The 16,249-nt window shown below is 34.6% G+C and overlaps 2 protein-coding genes across 11 annotated transcripts; one reads left to right on the top strand and one right to left on the bottom strand.

Moving 5' to 3' along the window:
- Positions 1–717: 717 nt before the first annotated feature.
- Positions 718–6,817, bottom strand: LOC144564213 (O-fucosyltransferase 29-like). 10 transcript variants are annotated; one of them, XM_078313777.1, is made up of 11 exons: positions 6,619–6,817; positions 6,412–6,531; positions 5,621–6,025; positions 4,705–4,792; positions 4,511–4,587; positions 3,966–4,054; positions 3,618–3,807; positions 2,854–3,035; positions 2,609–2,711; positions 1,760–2,091; positions 718–1,326 (listed from the first exon to the last, which is right to left on the bottom strand). In XM_078313777.1, the coding sequence occupies exons 3-11, from the start codon at positions 5,789–5,791 to the stop codon at positions 1,104–1,106; spliced, it is 1,455 nt and encodes a 484-aa protein (XP_078169903.1). In that variant the 5' UTR covers positions 5,792–6,025; positions 6,412–6,531; positions 6,619–6,817; the 3' UTR covers positions 718–1,103. The 10 variants fall into 10 exon arrangements, with proteins under 10 accessions (XP_078169903.1, XP_078169906.1, XP_078169905.1 ...); XM_078313780.1 differs by having other exon boundaries at positions 5,723–6,025; positions 6,619–6,810; XM_078313779.1 differs by having other exon boundaries at positions 4,511–4,568; positions 4,671–4,792; positions 5,723–6,025; positions 6,619–6,810.
- A 1,822-nt stretch (positions 6,818–8,639) lies between these two features.
- LOC144564467 (ribose-phosphate pyrophosphokinase 4-like) lies at positions 8,640–12,905 on the top strand. The gene is made up of 7 exons (XM_078314065.1): positions 8,640–9,108; positions 10,058–10,373; positions 10,801–10,896; positions 11,107–11,175; positions 11,413–11,541; positions 12,371–12,470; positions 12,568–12,905. Exons 1-7 carry the CDS (start codon positions 8,738–8,740, stop codon positions 12,699–12,701), a joined length of 1,215 nt encoding a protein of 404 aa, XP_078170191.1. The 5' UTR covers positions 8,640–8,737; the 3' UTR covers positions 12,702–12,905.
- The last annotated feature ends 3,344 nt before the right edge of the window (positions 12,906–16,249 follow it).

Genomic DNA, 16,249 nt, shown 5'->3' on the forward strand with positions numbered 1-16,249 from the left:
ATTGTACAATTAAAATATTTTAGAAAAATAAATAAACTAATGATATATTATCTTTCTATTTAACTTATTTTTATTTTCTTTGGTAACATGTTTAATATTTATTTGAGCACTATTTTTTTATTGAAATATTATTCTTGCACCTCGTGTACAGACCTCTTAACTGTACTTCAAAAGTGTTTATACTTGATAGAATTGCTTATATGTGAATTCACAGTGGATTAAATCTAGCATATAATTTTTTTTTCTAAATAATCATGAGAAAGTTCAAGCTAAATATTTTGCAAAATAAATAAACATACATGCAGTTTTTCCTTATAATAAAATGACATTGGAAAAGAAAACAAAAATGCTCTTGCTGAAGTAAAGGTTTTAGCAAGCAACACAATATATCCTGGCATCACCTTTGCTTATTTTTCTGTTCATGTTCAAGGGAGAATTCATCTCTCTAAAATTGATTTGAGATTTTTTTCACAGGACAGTTGAAATAGGCACTGCATAAAACTGATTTAAATGCAATCTGTTCAAAAGGCAAAAACTAAGCATCCATTGAAAATAATTTCAGTTGTTACACAAATAGTTGTTTCGACTAAAAACAGTTCTGAAATTGATTGAAGTTTTCTGGGTATTCCATTTCAACTTTGTCTATTTCTTTGTGTAGGGGGCATGGGTATCCATTTTAACAAAGCAGCAGCAGTTATGACTTGAGTAACTGAAATATTATACGCAAGCTCTTCTCAAATATTAACAAGTTGATCACATATGTCACATATGATCTCAAAAGAACTATGTCATTGTTACAGTTTCTCTGAAAAAAAAAAAACTCAAAGTCTACCACATCATGCCAAAAAACAAACTTGGACAATGGTATACAATGCTTCTATTAAATATATAACTAATTTGAGTTTCCAATGTTGCTATTCTGACCTAACATAAAGAAAATACGATTTCACCAATTCAACATAACAAAAGAACAAAGGGATATAAATAACGAAAAATGGTTCCTCTTTTCTTTGCTTCGTAGAAGTAATAATAATAAAAGACTAACTATGCCTACCTTGTTATAAAATAATCTGTCAATAACTGGAGAAGATTAATTCTCAGAGCTAATGAGAGCTTTCCTTTTTGCAAATGCAAGAATAAGGGAATTCATGGAAATCACCTCTCCCAGGTCTCATCTCGTCAGGCTCCCCCATGAAATTGCTCTGGGCAGACTTTACCTTTATCGAAAAGGCTTCCCAGTCTAATTTCATCTGGTTTCTTGCTCTGAAAAGAATGCTGAGCTTCTTTGCATTGGGCCGGATAGTTCTCTTGTGGCCCATGTACCTCCTGTAAAGGTCAAGGGAGAAAACATTACATACCATATGAACTACTGGTTTGAAGTACACTTTAGCAGAACATGCAAAATTTGACCTGACCAGAGAGTCCTACCATACCATACAGTGGTACCAAGATCAACTCCACCTGTGCTTTTTGAAAAGTTGAATGGCCTTGATTTACCCAAACTGAAGCCAACTGGTAAAAAAACCAGACCTGAACCAAATTTACCTGGAGACCAGGAACCAAAGTAGCATGCAACTTAAATGACTTATCTTGTGTTGTAAAGTTTCACGTGAGGTGACTGAACCAAACCTAAACCAAACTTAGTCAAGATATAGGTTTTGCTTGACCATGCACTGATAAGAAGCCTAATTAGGCGATAAAGCAAAAGTAGAAAAGAACGGACACAACAAGTGTTTATTAAAGCATGAAATAGACAGACCTTCGACCAGCTAGTATCTTGGCCATGTTTCCATTATTATTTGTGACAAAAACATCACTTTCATCAGACACGATGAAATCGAGAGCAGCAAGCCGAGAAGAGAAGGGAAGCAAAGGCTCTAACTCACCCGGGTCAGCAAGCATTTCTTTGGTGTAATAATTTGGAAAGAGGTTCTTCAAGGGCTGAAGTGTCTTTTCCCCTCCATATATTTCTCCTGATGCTACATAAAGATATGTGTCATTTTCGAATCCAAGCGCCTTTAACATCACGCCAATCTCATGTGGGGTTAAGGGACATTTGCCCCTGCTTCTCTCTCCCTCTTCACTTAAATCCTGTTAGAAACGTTTTTGTTCTAGGAAATTACTTTCAAGTACTTTTTGAATAATTGTGTAACTGTGTAATACTTCTTGTATTTTTCAATTTTAATCAATACCCAACAATTTTTGAATAATTCATAAACTAATACACTTAGTATAAAAAAAATGGTTAAAATGCCCCTCGACTTCCTATCCCTACACAAAACCCCTTTCATTATTGATATAGATAACCTGTTCACCCAAGATAGATATCCAATTGACTTGATTTTAGTTTGATCATACTATCCAAACACCAGGTATGATCTGCATACATGTCAAGACTTGATGATTTTTTCTGTGAATATAAAAAAAAATACTGATATCTCAAAAGCAAATGACTTACAAGCTTGCAACATTTAAATATTAATGTTAACCTACAAATCGCAATTGTACTCCTATAATTCTTTTGCACAACTGCTGAGTGTTTGTAAGTGTGCACATCAGCCAGTGAGAGAGAAAGAGAGAGAAAGAGAGAGAGAGAGAGAGATAGTACTGGTAATGTTGCCCACCGCTTCCTAATTTCACCAAGCTCGGCACGTTCTTTGTCACCACCACCGTAGTAACAACCAGAGAAGGCTAGCATATCAGGTTCAAACCTTACCTCATCAAAAAAAAAAAAAAGTTAAAAAAATAGAAAAAGCTGATCAGTAAATAATTGTCATTTTTAGGGACAATGAAAGTTTTAAGCATTCTTCACAGTACTTGCTCCAAAAGGATCAATACAGGCATAATAAATACCTCAAATGAACGGAGACATATCTTGAGCTCATACCCCTCATTTTTTGCACCAATTTCTGACCTATACTTTCAATAGATGATGTAAATCTCAATGCATGAAAATTAGCCCGGCATCTCAACTTCTGCAACTCTTCATCAAGTCTATTGGTAAGCCTGTAATCAAACTTTGTCAACTGCAAGACCTGAAAAAAGAAAGTTTTAAGTTTTTAAATAGCTTTTATTTGTCCTCTTAATATATTAAAAGTTACACGAATGTAATTGAGAACTAATCAGCTGGTACAAGGATCTCCAGCTCCTTGCGTAGTAAATTAAAATGTACCTTTTAACGTAAATATCTCAACAGCTGGCTATCTGATTATTTTTTCATTAATGGGTAGCTAATTATGTGTTTATTGTTTCACGCAGTGAATATTACTGCTGCAAAATGTTTCCATAGAGTTTAGGGAAAAAAAATGGAGAGTTTGCTAATAATTAAAAGCAATTCTTTGTCGAGATGGCATGAGGAAAATATTTGGAAAATGAAATGTGGCCCAAAATTGCTACAGGAAGGCATGGCCAGAAGCTTTACAGAAAATGTATAGCAGAAAAACAAACCAAGTAAAAGCAGCACATTGCAATTCAAACATAGTGACAAAAAGGGTCATTGGATAAAAAAAGGTACAATGATAAGAAGGGTGCACCAGTTGAAGGTGGTATGGTTGCCAATTGCAATAGAATTCAATTCCAAGTAACATGGAAAGGGTCCCTATATAAAAGATACTCACATGCCTTCGCCTTAGTATGGGCAGTACTTGTTCGAGGTAATATTCTGGCATGGATTTACGTGGGGGACGCATTGTCCAAGGCAGTTTCTCCATCGACCTCATTACTCTGTCTGGGATTCTTTTAACCACAGGCACATCGTTTGAGAGGTAGGAGATAAACCAATCAACATCAAATATATTCGCAAAATCACTGCATATTTCAGTATGTAAACTAATTTTTGAGAAATAGTGAAACCATATTCATCCCACATTTCCCGTCAGCTATATTTGCATGTCAATGTCATATGAAGGTGACAAAGTTTATAGACTTATTTACAAATGATGAACCAAAAGAATGATAATACCAACCTATCATCCTTCCAAAACGATTTATGATCCATCTCGGGAATTACAAGAGTTGCATTCAAAATCCAGGCTACTACAACAGCATCAGAAATCTGAGAAAAACAGGAAACAACAGTATTTTGATCATGCACGACGCTCGTTTTGTTATGTTAGTTCTCAATTTTGTTCAACTCAAGAAACTTGTGCTGCTACAGCCTACAATCAGTTAAATCTCTGAACCATAATTGTAGCCAAGGGCATTCCATTTCTTGATATTATCAGAAGAAAATATTGATACTACTATCCACTCTGTTTCTAGCTGATAGCTTGTTGTGGCGCATGCGCTTCTGTGGGGAGTATTTAAAAAAGACTTAAAAAAAAAAAATACAGAAAGTGGGCTATTAAAAATACTTTTCCCGGGCACTGTTCATAGACACAATAACTAAAATCACACTTTAAGAAGTACCCATAGAATGGAAAAATAAAAATACCTTGCTGATATGTAATGATTCGATGCCTTTAGCACAAAGCTTAAAGTACCAAAAGTTGAAACAGAGTAGAAAACTCACCCCGGTCCGTTGTTGGTTTAGACCTCCACTTGTTGCAATCAGCAAGTAGCCGTTAGATCTGTTTTCAGGCACAGCATCTAGTCAATATGAAATAAAAGTTTGTTACAGTTGCTTGCTTAAAAAAACATGCAACTAAAATAGAGCAATAAATTATCAGAACCTATTGGGTGGAATTGAGAAAATGCAGAACTCACATCTAAAGCTAGCACCTCTAACACTGCAGCCATAGTAAAGATCTGAATAGTTTGATTTCCATATGTCAAGCCTTTTGTTGTGAAAAACCTGTGAAGTACAACATGTACAGATTCTTCACCATAAAGATAAGAAAAATTATTGAACAAATCATCATGATGATACTGACGACCATTTTCTATCTTTGATTCAAAATTTCCTTCTTTGGGACCCAATAATTTTGAAGAAATTAAAGAAACAAAAGTAATTTTGCTTGAATTGGATTTCATTGCGTGTCAAATTACAGCATCATGGGTTTTATTATTGTTAAAGAATACAATATTAGAAATATTTTGGAGATGATTAGCTTTACTTTGTTACACTTAGTTACAGTTAGAACTTCTAGATCATTGGTTTGCAGCCTACATATACACATTGTACATGGACATTTGTGGGACTGATATAGGGTGATTCATTTTCACTACTCTCTCTTCACTCTATATTCTCTCTCTCAATGCTTGCTGTTTATTCTCTCTCTCTCTGGAACTCTCTCTCCCCTCTCTATTCTCTCTCAATGCTTGCTGTGTATTCTGTCTCTCTCTAGAAACCACAATTAGTGAGATTCATCACTCATCAGCTCCTAAAATCTCTTCAAGTTGCAAACAGTGTTCAGATGAGGATCAATCAGAATTGAATTTATGAATGAATTTAATCTACATTCCATCTATACTTGTCCAAAGCTCGAAGAATCCAAAAGTTCACTACTGTTAGCGGCATTTTCCGAAAGAACAAGAAAGATAATCAAATACAGAAAAGGTAATAGCTTTTGTATGTTACAAATTGAGAGACAAATAATAACAATAATGATACTTTGATAAAAGTTAAATTATCTTATTCCAGCACATTTTAAAAATTAAGAGGTTCAATCTTACACTTTACCTTCGGCTGAATCCGACGCCTGAACTGTGACCAGTGAAGATTAGATGCGATATTTCCCATTAAAAGTGAGGTCAGACCAAGTACAAAGAGCATTAAACCTACCCCAAAGGAGCGAGAGAACAATGCCTTCTTCATACAAGGCCAAGGGCGCCTAAAGCGTTTCTTCTCCATCAATTTCCAAACCAAGGCACATCGAAAGCTAAGAAAATGTGAATTGGTTTCAGTTGGGATTATTTAGAGTCTTGAGCTCTGCTCATGCAACGTCAGCACAATTGAGGTCACTTATACTTGATTATAATACCACCTACGAAACTTATTGGGGATTATTTGGAGTCTGATAGTGTGTCGTAGGATCCAAATATAGAACTTACTCCCAGAAAGAGGGGCCTACAGTTCTATGCCCTCCTACAAAAATCAAGTTTCAACAAACATCATAAGTAGTTCAGAGAGAGTAGTTGAAATGATGCATTCTGGTACATATCATGTACCAGCAAAAATGCTATTTTTGGTAAAGTAGCTCAAAGTAACAAAAAAAGGCTATTGCTCAACTACACAACTACACAAGCCAATAAGGGTCTCGACGGTCTCATTCAGAACAGTATAAGCTTGTTTGGGATTGGTATCATCAGTTTGCAAGTGAGGTAGAAGATCATAAGCTCAGCAAGCATGGCATGTTTGCATAAATCATCCAAATATAGGCTTACATTAAGCATTGTAAACAAACAAAATGGCTTATACCATATCATTACCTTGTCAGATGCCTATTTGCGAAGGTTTATAATTAAGAGTACCTTGTCGTGATTGGCTCGTGGCTTGCCAATCCGAGCTGAGTTAGCTCATAAAGGATGCATTGTCTCAAGGAATGGAGGTGTTTCTGCCATGACTGTTATTTTCATGTGCTCGCCTCGTCACTGTATGTACAAAAGAGTGAGAGAGTTGTGACATTTGCTAAGGTAAAGAGAGAAGAAACTAGACTTGATTGAAGGAGAGGGATCTACCTTGTTGAGGTTTTGAGACGCTCAACGCTTGAGGGCTCGAGGGAGATAGAGCGACCGCGGCTTTGACTGGGGCGAGGTAGACTGGGCCGCTGGAGCGTCGAGCGCGTCGCGATAAGAGGGAGACGGGGGATTGGGGTGGCCGCGGCCGCGAGAGAATCAAAGAAAGAGAAACGAGAGGGGGTGGGGGAGAGGAGGGGAGAAACGAGAGGGACGGGACTGGAAAATTGGTTAGCTCGTTTATGGGCCGAGCTGGCCCGAGCCGAGCCACGCTCAGTTCGAAAATTGTTAAATTCCGGACCAAGTTTGAGCCGATCTGGCTCGGTTCAGGAAAGAGCTACCAGTTTTCTTATCACCTCTGACCCGGTTTATATGGCAGAGGCCGCAGAGCAGAAGTAAAGCTCGTATGAAAGTGAGGCCGACATGGAGTAATGTTATCATAATTGGGCTGAACATTAATTTGATTAAGTTTCAGATTAATAGTTTATCGGTCAGATTAGTGGAGCAACTGACTCAACTACCGATTTTTTTAAAACAATCGTAATTTATATAGTTACACATGTACACATAGAAAGTCAAATAAAAAACATACAATTATATTGGTTCATCATAGAAAATCCACCAGAAATTATTAAAAACATAAAATAATAAAACTTCCTTTATAACCCCAAAAAAACCTAAATTAACATTAAACTTGATATGTTCCTCTAAACACAAGCGTTGTTCTTAAATATACATAAAATTGAAAATTGAAAAACCTATATGTGATTACTTTCTCAAATATATACAAACAAGAAATTAGAAAAACCATGAATTAACATTTTCACATGCAAAGTACACAATTTCATCCAAATTTAAAAATTCATCTAAAAAATCATGAGTTCTAGTAGTAATGTAATCAGAATTTTGAAATAAATTATATTAAAGTTCATAATTCTAGCTAGTTTATGAAAAAAATTATCATTATCTTCATTAGTCTGTATCTTGAGTGCAGTCATTTGCTTGAGAAATTCCTCAATTTCATCAACCTCAAGAGTGGTGGATCATCCTCCAAAATCCACTTGTCCTTTAAAATAAAGATTATATTTATTCAGCAACAACATTAAAAAATACAAAAGTTCAGAGAGAACATAATTCAATTAATGTATCAATGAAAACTTTTAAGTATCGTTGAATTCAAAATGTAAAATTCTTTTGTTAGTGAATTCAGTTTGTTGTCTTTATTTGAAACATGGCTTGCTATGACAAAAGAAAAAAAAAATTACAGTTATTCTACAAATAATGACTAACACAACAACATTATTTATTGGCTTTTTGTAAACAATAACTTGGTGGTGGTATTATTTCAGATCATTTTCTCAAATATTTTCACAGATGTATTCATTTTGACCCGAAATATATGCTGAACTTTTTAAATTTGATGGCCACCACCACAATCCCATGATGATCAATAGTTTTGTATTTTTTATAAATAAAAAAATCGATAAAATTTGTACCGATTTAAACTTTTAAATCGGTACAGGTTTTACGGATCGAACATATTTTTTATTTCTTTTATTCAATTAGTCAAATGAGAAATCTTCCTTGAGGAGTCAAATTTTAAATTATATACTTTCAAGGAGAAAGCAAGGGCCAAGTCAGAGCAGCGGAAAAGGAAAAAAAAATTCTGATTCTTCTATCCGTAGAAATTTGTTCTTATTCTTTCTGTTTTCTTTCTCTTCTATTTTAATATTTTCTATGGATAATAAATTCTCGGTTATCCGGTTCTAAAACGGGAAGCGTATCCTCTGCGGAGGTTTTACCTGCGGTGCTGTGCGGTGGTTTTGATCTGGTCCGTTCGTTTGGAATCGGACGGACCAGATCAGATCTTGCCCGAATTTAAAAAAAACTCAAAATTTGGTGAACCCTTAATCCAGCCCGTCCGATCCGAAACGAACGGACCAAATCAAAACCACCGCAGGTAAAACCTCTGCAGAGGATAGCGTTTCTCTAAAACGGGTAAGGATAGAAGGATTGACCGATTTTAAATGCACTTTCCTGCTGTCCGGATTCATGCCATAACAGCTATGTGAACAGTGAACCCGCTACCCCGGGAGAGGATAGAAGTTATCCCATCTCAGCAATGGCGTCCGCCCCTTACTCCCCATTTCGGACTCTAACCCTAAACCCAGAACCCAAACCCGCATTCCCTGCCCGAATTGGAACCCGAAATCCCCTCCTTTCCATCTGCCGCAAATTCTCCTTCCGTGCCCAGTCACATGTCGACCTCTCACCGGAGATCGCCGGTGGCCTCCAGCTGAACCTCCCGATGCAATCATATAATCCACTCGAACCAGCGGCGGGGGCGGTGGTGGGCCCTTCCGTGGCGTTCGTACCACGGCCTAAACGAGCGCGAAAGAATGTGCTCTTGTTCTATTGCGAGGAGATGAAGGATCTGGCAAGGCGTGTGGTATCCGAGAGCGATGCTATTGAGCTCAGATCTATCTCTTGGAAGTAATTCTTCTCTAATCTCTTTGAATTTTCAAGTTTGTGGTGCTTTTTTTAAAAAAAAAAAATTTAGTTTTGGCTGTGGCTAACTTGAGAAAAGTTAGGTTCTTTGAAATGCGCCGAGTTCAGCATACTGGTAAATTTCTAGCTTTAATAATATGATAACTAACAGTAGTTAAGATTGGAGTGTTTGTAACTTGCGAGGAGTACTAATGCAATGCTGGTTTGCTGGTTGGTTTAGTGACTTGCAGTCAGTTTTATATCGGCACCAGCACATAACTGTGTGAACTCTGAAGTCTTAATTTTGCATTCAACAAGCATATAAGCTTATTTATGTCTTTTTTTGCATTTTTTATGCTTGACTTTTATATAATAAAAGGAAAGCTTCTATGCATAAAGCTCTGAGTAATATTCGACTTGCATTAACAATACCGTTTCTCTGGCTAACAGACTCAAGTTCTAAGTTGCGTAAATGAATGAGTTAATTTCCCTCAAATGTTTTATACTTCATAATAAAACCTATCGATGAACGTTTCATTTGCTTTGACTTTTTAACCCTGATCTTAGGTTCAGAAATTCGGAAAGAATCTCATATGAGTAGGGTCAGAGTTGTCAATATAATATGTTGGTTTGACAAAAATGTTGATGTGTTATTTTCCAAGAAAATACGACGAATTATTGACTAATTGTTAAGTGACTAAAATGTTTCAAATTCTAATTAGTACATGTGAACCTTAAATCAGCCTAATCCTCTTGGCATTATTTAAGCTTAATTTATGAAAGAAGCTTTCAGTGATAGTCGCAATGAGAGAAAATGCTACTTAACAATAATTGCAAAATATTTCAAAAATTGTCTTGCTATTCTTCACAAGCATAATAAAGTACTGAGTGTTGTTTTTGAATAGAGAACTAACAAATTACTCTAATTGTTTTTCTTTTCTTGCTTTTTTCGAAGAAAATTTGAAGATGGATTCCCAAATCTGTTCATAACAAATGCACACGAAATCCGAGGCCAGCACGTGGCCTTTCTTGCCTCCTTCAGCTCTCCACAAGTCATTTTTGAGCAGCTCTCCATTATTTATGCTTTACCACGGCTGTTTATTGCCTCTTTTACCGTGGTTCTTCCTTTTTTTCCCACTGGCTCTTCTGAGAGGATGGAGGATGAAGGTGATGTGGCAACGGCCTTTACCCTCGCAAGAATTTTATCAAATATACCCATCTCGAGAGGCGGACCCACAAGCATCGTGATTTTTGACATTCATGCCTTGCAAGTGTGTTTAGTCTTCTTTATGTGCCTTCACATTTTTATTATATGCAATAGAATTATTTCATATCACATGTTTGTCCAATACATACCTGTAATTACCTGCTTAATACAAAAATGAATTCCTTATTTAGAGATGTTGATGGTTTTTACAATATAGCTTTATTATGCTTTCAAAATTTCAAGGAATACACGTCGTAGCATCATGATTAGGTACTGGTGTCAGTAGGCCAAGCCAAAATCAAGTGTTTCTGTTCATTTTAATTCTTTTTTGTTGTTTTTTTTTTCCTTACTTTCCATCTTGACATGCAATCGTTGATATTATTCTAGGTGTTCTCCAAGTTCAAACTGCAAAACCAAGAACATATCTGAATGTTTGGTATTTATAGTTTTGTAATGTATATACTTAATATGATTATGTCTAAATTGATCAGGAGAGGTTTTACTTTGGGGATAATGTTTTGCCATGCTTTGAGAGCGCGGTTCCTTTGCTAAAGAACCGGCTTCAAGAATTACCTGATTCTGATAATGTTAGTCAATTTTCATCCATGTTTTGATTCTTTTTAACATTTTGAAGAAACTTAATCTAAAAGTGAGCATGGACATAAAATATGTAATAATTAATCTAGAAGAAATTTTAGCTTCGTTGTTTGTTTTAATATGTATTAAAGTAAAATTTTAAGTTTATTTGTAAGAAAAAAAGTTGCATAAATGCTTTTTTGTTATTTAACTTTTGTCAGATATCCATTGCTTTTCCAGACGATGGTGCTTGGAAACGGTTTCACAAGCAACTTCAACATTTTCCTGTGGTATCTATTTTATTCTCTTTTCATTTATTTTTAGTTCTTCTACATTGCTTAGCTATTTGTAAATGATAAAATTATGCAAAGTTGCACTAGTAATTCTTCTGCTGGTGTTAGCATGGATAACAGTCTTTTGAAAAGCTAGCAGACTTTTCAGCTGAGTTTTTGTGATCAAAAGCATTACTCTCTCTTTTTTATAGATTTTTATTTTGCTTATACATTCACTTCTATTTTCATGGCTAGATAGTGTGTAACAAAGTTAGAGAAGGTGACCAAAGAATTGTGAGGATTAAAGAGGGAGATCCAAGAGGTCGTCATGTTGTCATTGTTGATGATTTGGTACAATCAGGCAGTACCTTGATTGAATGCCAGGTGAAAAATCTTTATCAACTTTTGAGAATTGCAATAGTTTCCTTGATCTCAGGAGAAACCTGAACTTATGACATGGAAGGCCCACAGGGAACATGTGTATTGCAAATTGCACCCAGTTGATTGTAAATGACACCCAACATACTTTCAAATAAAAGGCATCTGTTTTTCTGATATTTTGCAATAGCTCACAATCTAGAACCATAATTAAGCAATTAATGATATCTTGCTCCTGGCCTTATAATTTTACTTGATAAATTGCTCCATGGCAGCCCTGCAAATCCCAAAATATCTCTTTGAAGTTTCCCTGGCTTCATTTTATTTTAGTTTGGTTTAGAGAAAAGTGAAGCTAATTAAAGGGTGAAAATGTCAATAGTTGGCACTTAGCAGCTAGCAATTATTGTGTTATTTGGATTTAATATTAACTTATAGGTGCTATTATGATTAAAAAAAGTTATTGTGTCATTGTTGTCCAAGGGCTGAAATGCCTCTATTTTCATCCACTCAAATCCTTAATAACAAAAATTCTGAAACTCAAACAACAAAATGAAGATGTAAGATTTGATCACATAAAAGAAATTATCGCATTTCGACTTTGATTTGATGGGAGCCTAGTTGAAGTATTTACATCAATCGTTTTTTACAAGCTCTCGATGCCAATTAAAACAAAATCAAAATATCGTAATTTTTGTGCATAGAAAAAGTGATATATCACATCTAACGTTTTACGATATCTGAGTTATTAATGTTGTAAAAATGAAGGCATAAAGGAGGCATTAGTTCGGAGGTATGTTCCATAGCTTATGTAACACACGTCATTTTCTCTTTGTAGAAAGTATTGGCGGCTCATGGAGCAGCAAAAATCAGTGCTTATGTAACACATGGCATTTTCCCAAACCAGTCATGGAAGAGATTCAAATATGACAATGGAGGTACGTTCCTTGCTACTGCATGCCACTTCTTGGTAGAAATTACATGCACCACACATACTTTGATATTTACTAAATTGTTAATTTGATAATATTTCAGTGGGCCCAGAAAATGGACTGAGTCATTTCTGGATGACAGATTCGTGCCAGTTAACTGTTAATGAGATTGAAAATCAGGCTCCATTTGAAATCATTAGCCTTGCTGGTGCCATAGCTGCTGCACTTCAAATATGATATATATGTTGAAAACCTCAAACAATCTCTATGCCTGTTTTTGTGTGTTTCCCAAGTTCTTCTTGATTTTGTTCTCATAAGCCAAATAATTTTGTGTTCATTTAGCGGCTTTAGTTTTTTTTTTTCTTTTCTAGTTAACAAAGAGGAAGAGATGGTACAAATAAACTATTTAAATCTTATGAAGCTGGAATACTGAGTTGTCTGCGTATATAAATGCAAGTACATATAAATGAATTATAGTTTTCAAGTTCGTAATAATTCATTGTAAAAAGATATTGGACAAAAACCTCGTCAATAGGCTTCTCAATGGCTAATTTCATGTACAGGCTTGTCTCATGGTCATTGGTCCCATAACAATATAACATGCTAAACTATAATTGGGAAATAAATCTGCTAGGAACCTGTAATTCTGATCCCAACCGTTCGAATTCTTTCATGTGCGAATCTCAACGAGGATCAACGGTTGGGATTGGGATAACAGGTTCTATTCCTTGCAGATTTATTTCCCTATAATTGAAATGACCACCCTATCTCATGGTCTAGATCAGAGGAAAGTTAAAACACATTTAGTTGCTCATGCTAGACTACAGATGTTATAATAAACAAGAACCTTGTATCTAGATAACATTAAGACAGATAAAAGAGGAGAATGGTGCAGAAGAGGGGTTGGATGACTATATTGTGAGTAACATCATAAGTTTAGCTCATCTTCAAGTAATTTCAATGATTGGTACACAAGAAGTATGAAAAAATGCATGACAAATGCAAGTAAAAGAAGTGTGAATTAAATTGTGTTAATCTTTGGTCTTTACATTAAGTAGCTATTTTCTTTTCTTTTGAGGAAACGATCCGTTGTCTACATACAAGTATATATATATATATATATATATAGGCTGTGGCTAAATTGCTGCTGGCAGCAGTTCTGTCCAGGTGCTGCCGGGGCTATTTTTAGCCATGTGATGTCCAAACAATAAATCCAAACCGTTAGATGTTTAATCTATATTATAATCTACTTGGAGACCAAATTTTACATTTTTTGAATTTTTTTTACTATTTATTAAGCTGGTTTGAAAACCGCTGATTTCAATGCTGCAGAAAATTACTGAAATCAGCGGTTTTCAAACCAGCTTAATAAATAGTAAAAAAATTCCAAAAAATGTAAAATTTGGTCTCCAAGTAGATTATAATATAGATTAAACATCTAACGGTTTGGATTTGTTGTTTGGACATCACATGGCTAAAAATAGCCCCGGCAGCACCTGGGCAGAACTGCTGCCAGCAGCAATTTAGACAAACCCTATATATATATATATATATATATATATATATATATATATATATATATATATATATATATATATATATATATATATATATATATATATTCCAATCGTTTGTTTCTCTGCTTCCAATTGACTGAAACAAGTAAAAGAAGTGTGAATTAAATTGTGTTAATCTTTGGTCTTTACATTAAGTAGCTATTTTCTTTTCTTTCGAGGAAACGATCCGTTGTCTACATACAAGTATTATTTTTTTTTTCCAATCGTTTTGTTTCTCTGCTTCCAATTGACTGAAACAAGTCAAATGGATAACCTGTAACTGTGGTATTAGAGAGAACTGATTATGCATTGCAATTTCTTCTTTTGTACTCTGTAAGTGAATTTCCTAAACCTATTTATGGACTATGACAAAGAAAACACAAAATATTATGATCGAGGCCATACGACCTATATTTTTGTGGGGTTCTGATTTTAAATATCATATGAACAACGTTATATGCTCAGTAACTTTAATAGTATGAAATTTATTTTTGGAATAATTTCTAGGTGCTTATATAAACTTATAAAGATAGCTAATGTTTCTGTGAAAACACCGTAGTATCCAATATTTCCATAAAATCATAAATTTGTTCTTCTATCATTTTTTATCTATTTAATTTTTATTTAGTTATTTAAATTTTTTTTTTTGCAAATTTAACCTTTCATTTTAAAGGGGGAATTTCATGTATCCATCTCAAAAACTTGTATTATGTATTTTCCCCTCAAAAGTTTATAATATCATATTTGCCCTTCAAAAATTATAAAAACTCACATATAACTCTACGATATATTAAATATATCTAAAACTTATTAAAAAAAAATTTCGAGACTCTAATTCACTTCAGACCATTATACTCTTCTATCTTTACCTTTCTCGTTCTTTCTCTCTGATACTTTCTTTCCGTCTGATGTCCGCCAAACGCTTCACTCTCTCGCCAAATATTTTCTTATCAATCTTAAAATAAGGTGACACTTAATTTGGTATTCAGTATGTCAAATAAGTAAGGGTTGAGTTCAAATTGAGGAGCTAATGCCTGCTTCCAATTTTATCACCTAATATTAGACTCCAGAAATTGATGAGAAACCTTATCTCATATTTTCTTTTATAGGGTTCAAGAAACAGATATCAAAATGACCAGCAATGATTGAACTTTGATTTCACTTGACTGCATTCACCTTGTACTATCCAAGCTGAGATGACTGATGGCATCATCACAACTAAAATGACTGGTTTCGAGCCGTCACCTTACCAACAGTACCATCTTGTTCAATTTTCACACTAAATGCTTGTGTTGTGAGGAGAACAAAGAGAATTGAGTTCAGTAGTATAGAAAATTAATAGAAAGTTTTTAGTACAAGAAATAAATGTTAAGATTTTTTCCCTTAAATAGTATAGTGTTTTTATAAGTAAATTAACTATATTAGAAATTTATATGGACACACTAATTCTTTTTCCTTTATTGTTCTACCTTTTTAATGAAACCACCTCCAGCAAGATTAATTAGCTGAAGCGCTAACTTTGAATTTTTTTTTTTTTTTTTTGAACACGAGCAGCAGAGATGAAATGCCGCATTTGATATTAGCCAGCTCGCCAATTCAGAACAGGGCTGATCTAGAGAGAACTGGTACATTGTTGTCAGAAAAATCGAGACTCGAGATACACCTCATCAACACAAGCATAATTTCTTTGTTGTTTACTGTGTTTTTTTTTAAAAGTACATGTTAACTTGAACCAAGGAATGGTAATAAAAAAAAAAACTAAGGGGTTAACTGGATTAATTAAATCATGATCCTGCAATTATGACATTAAAGGGACCTAATGCTGACCTTAAGCACAGTTTTAGAGGATACTAACATTCGGTAATCGGTACTACTGCTAATTTTGGAACGTGTATATAAACTGAAATAATTAGAGAAGATTCGCTAATAAAAACAATTTGCCTAAGAATAAAATAGAGAAGCCCTCGTCTCTCTTTGAGGAGGGGCTGGAGAGCGCATATTCAATTCTCGAAAATAACATCTAAATTTCATGTTTGATTGTGACCTAAAGCTAACGAGGCCTAAATTAGTTATTTCAATTTAGGCCGGTCTAAATTATTCATGTTTGGTTGAGGTCTAAAGTTAAATCATAGCTTAAATTATTCCTTGTTTGGTTAGAGTTTGTGAAGAACTAAAGTTTTGAAAGTCTAAATTAGTTAATTATTTATGATAAGATACTAATTATATAAT

The sequence above is a fragment of the Carex rostrata genome, chromosome 13, assembly GCF_964058835.1.
Source record: "Carex rostrata chromosome 13, lpCarRost1.2, whole genome shotgun sequence".
In the NCBI taxonomy this organism is placed as follows: Eukaryota; Viridiplantae; Streptophyta; class Magnoliopsida; order Poales; family Cyperaceae; genus Carex; species Carex rostrata.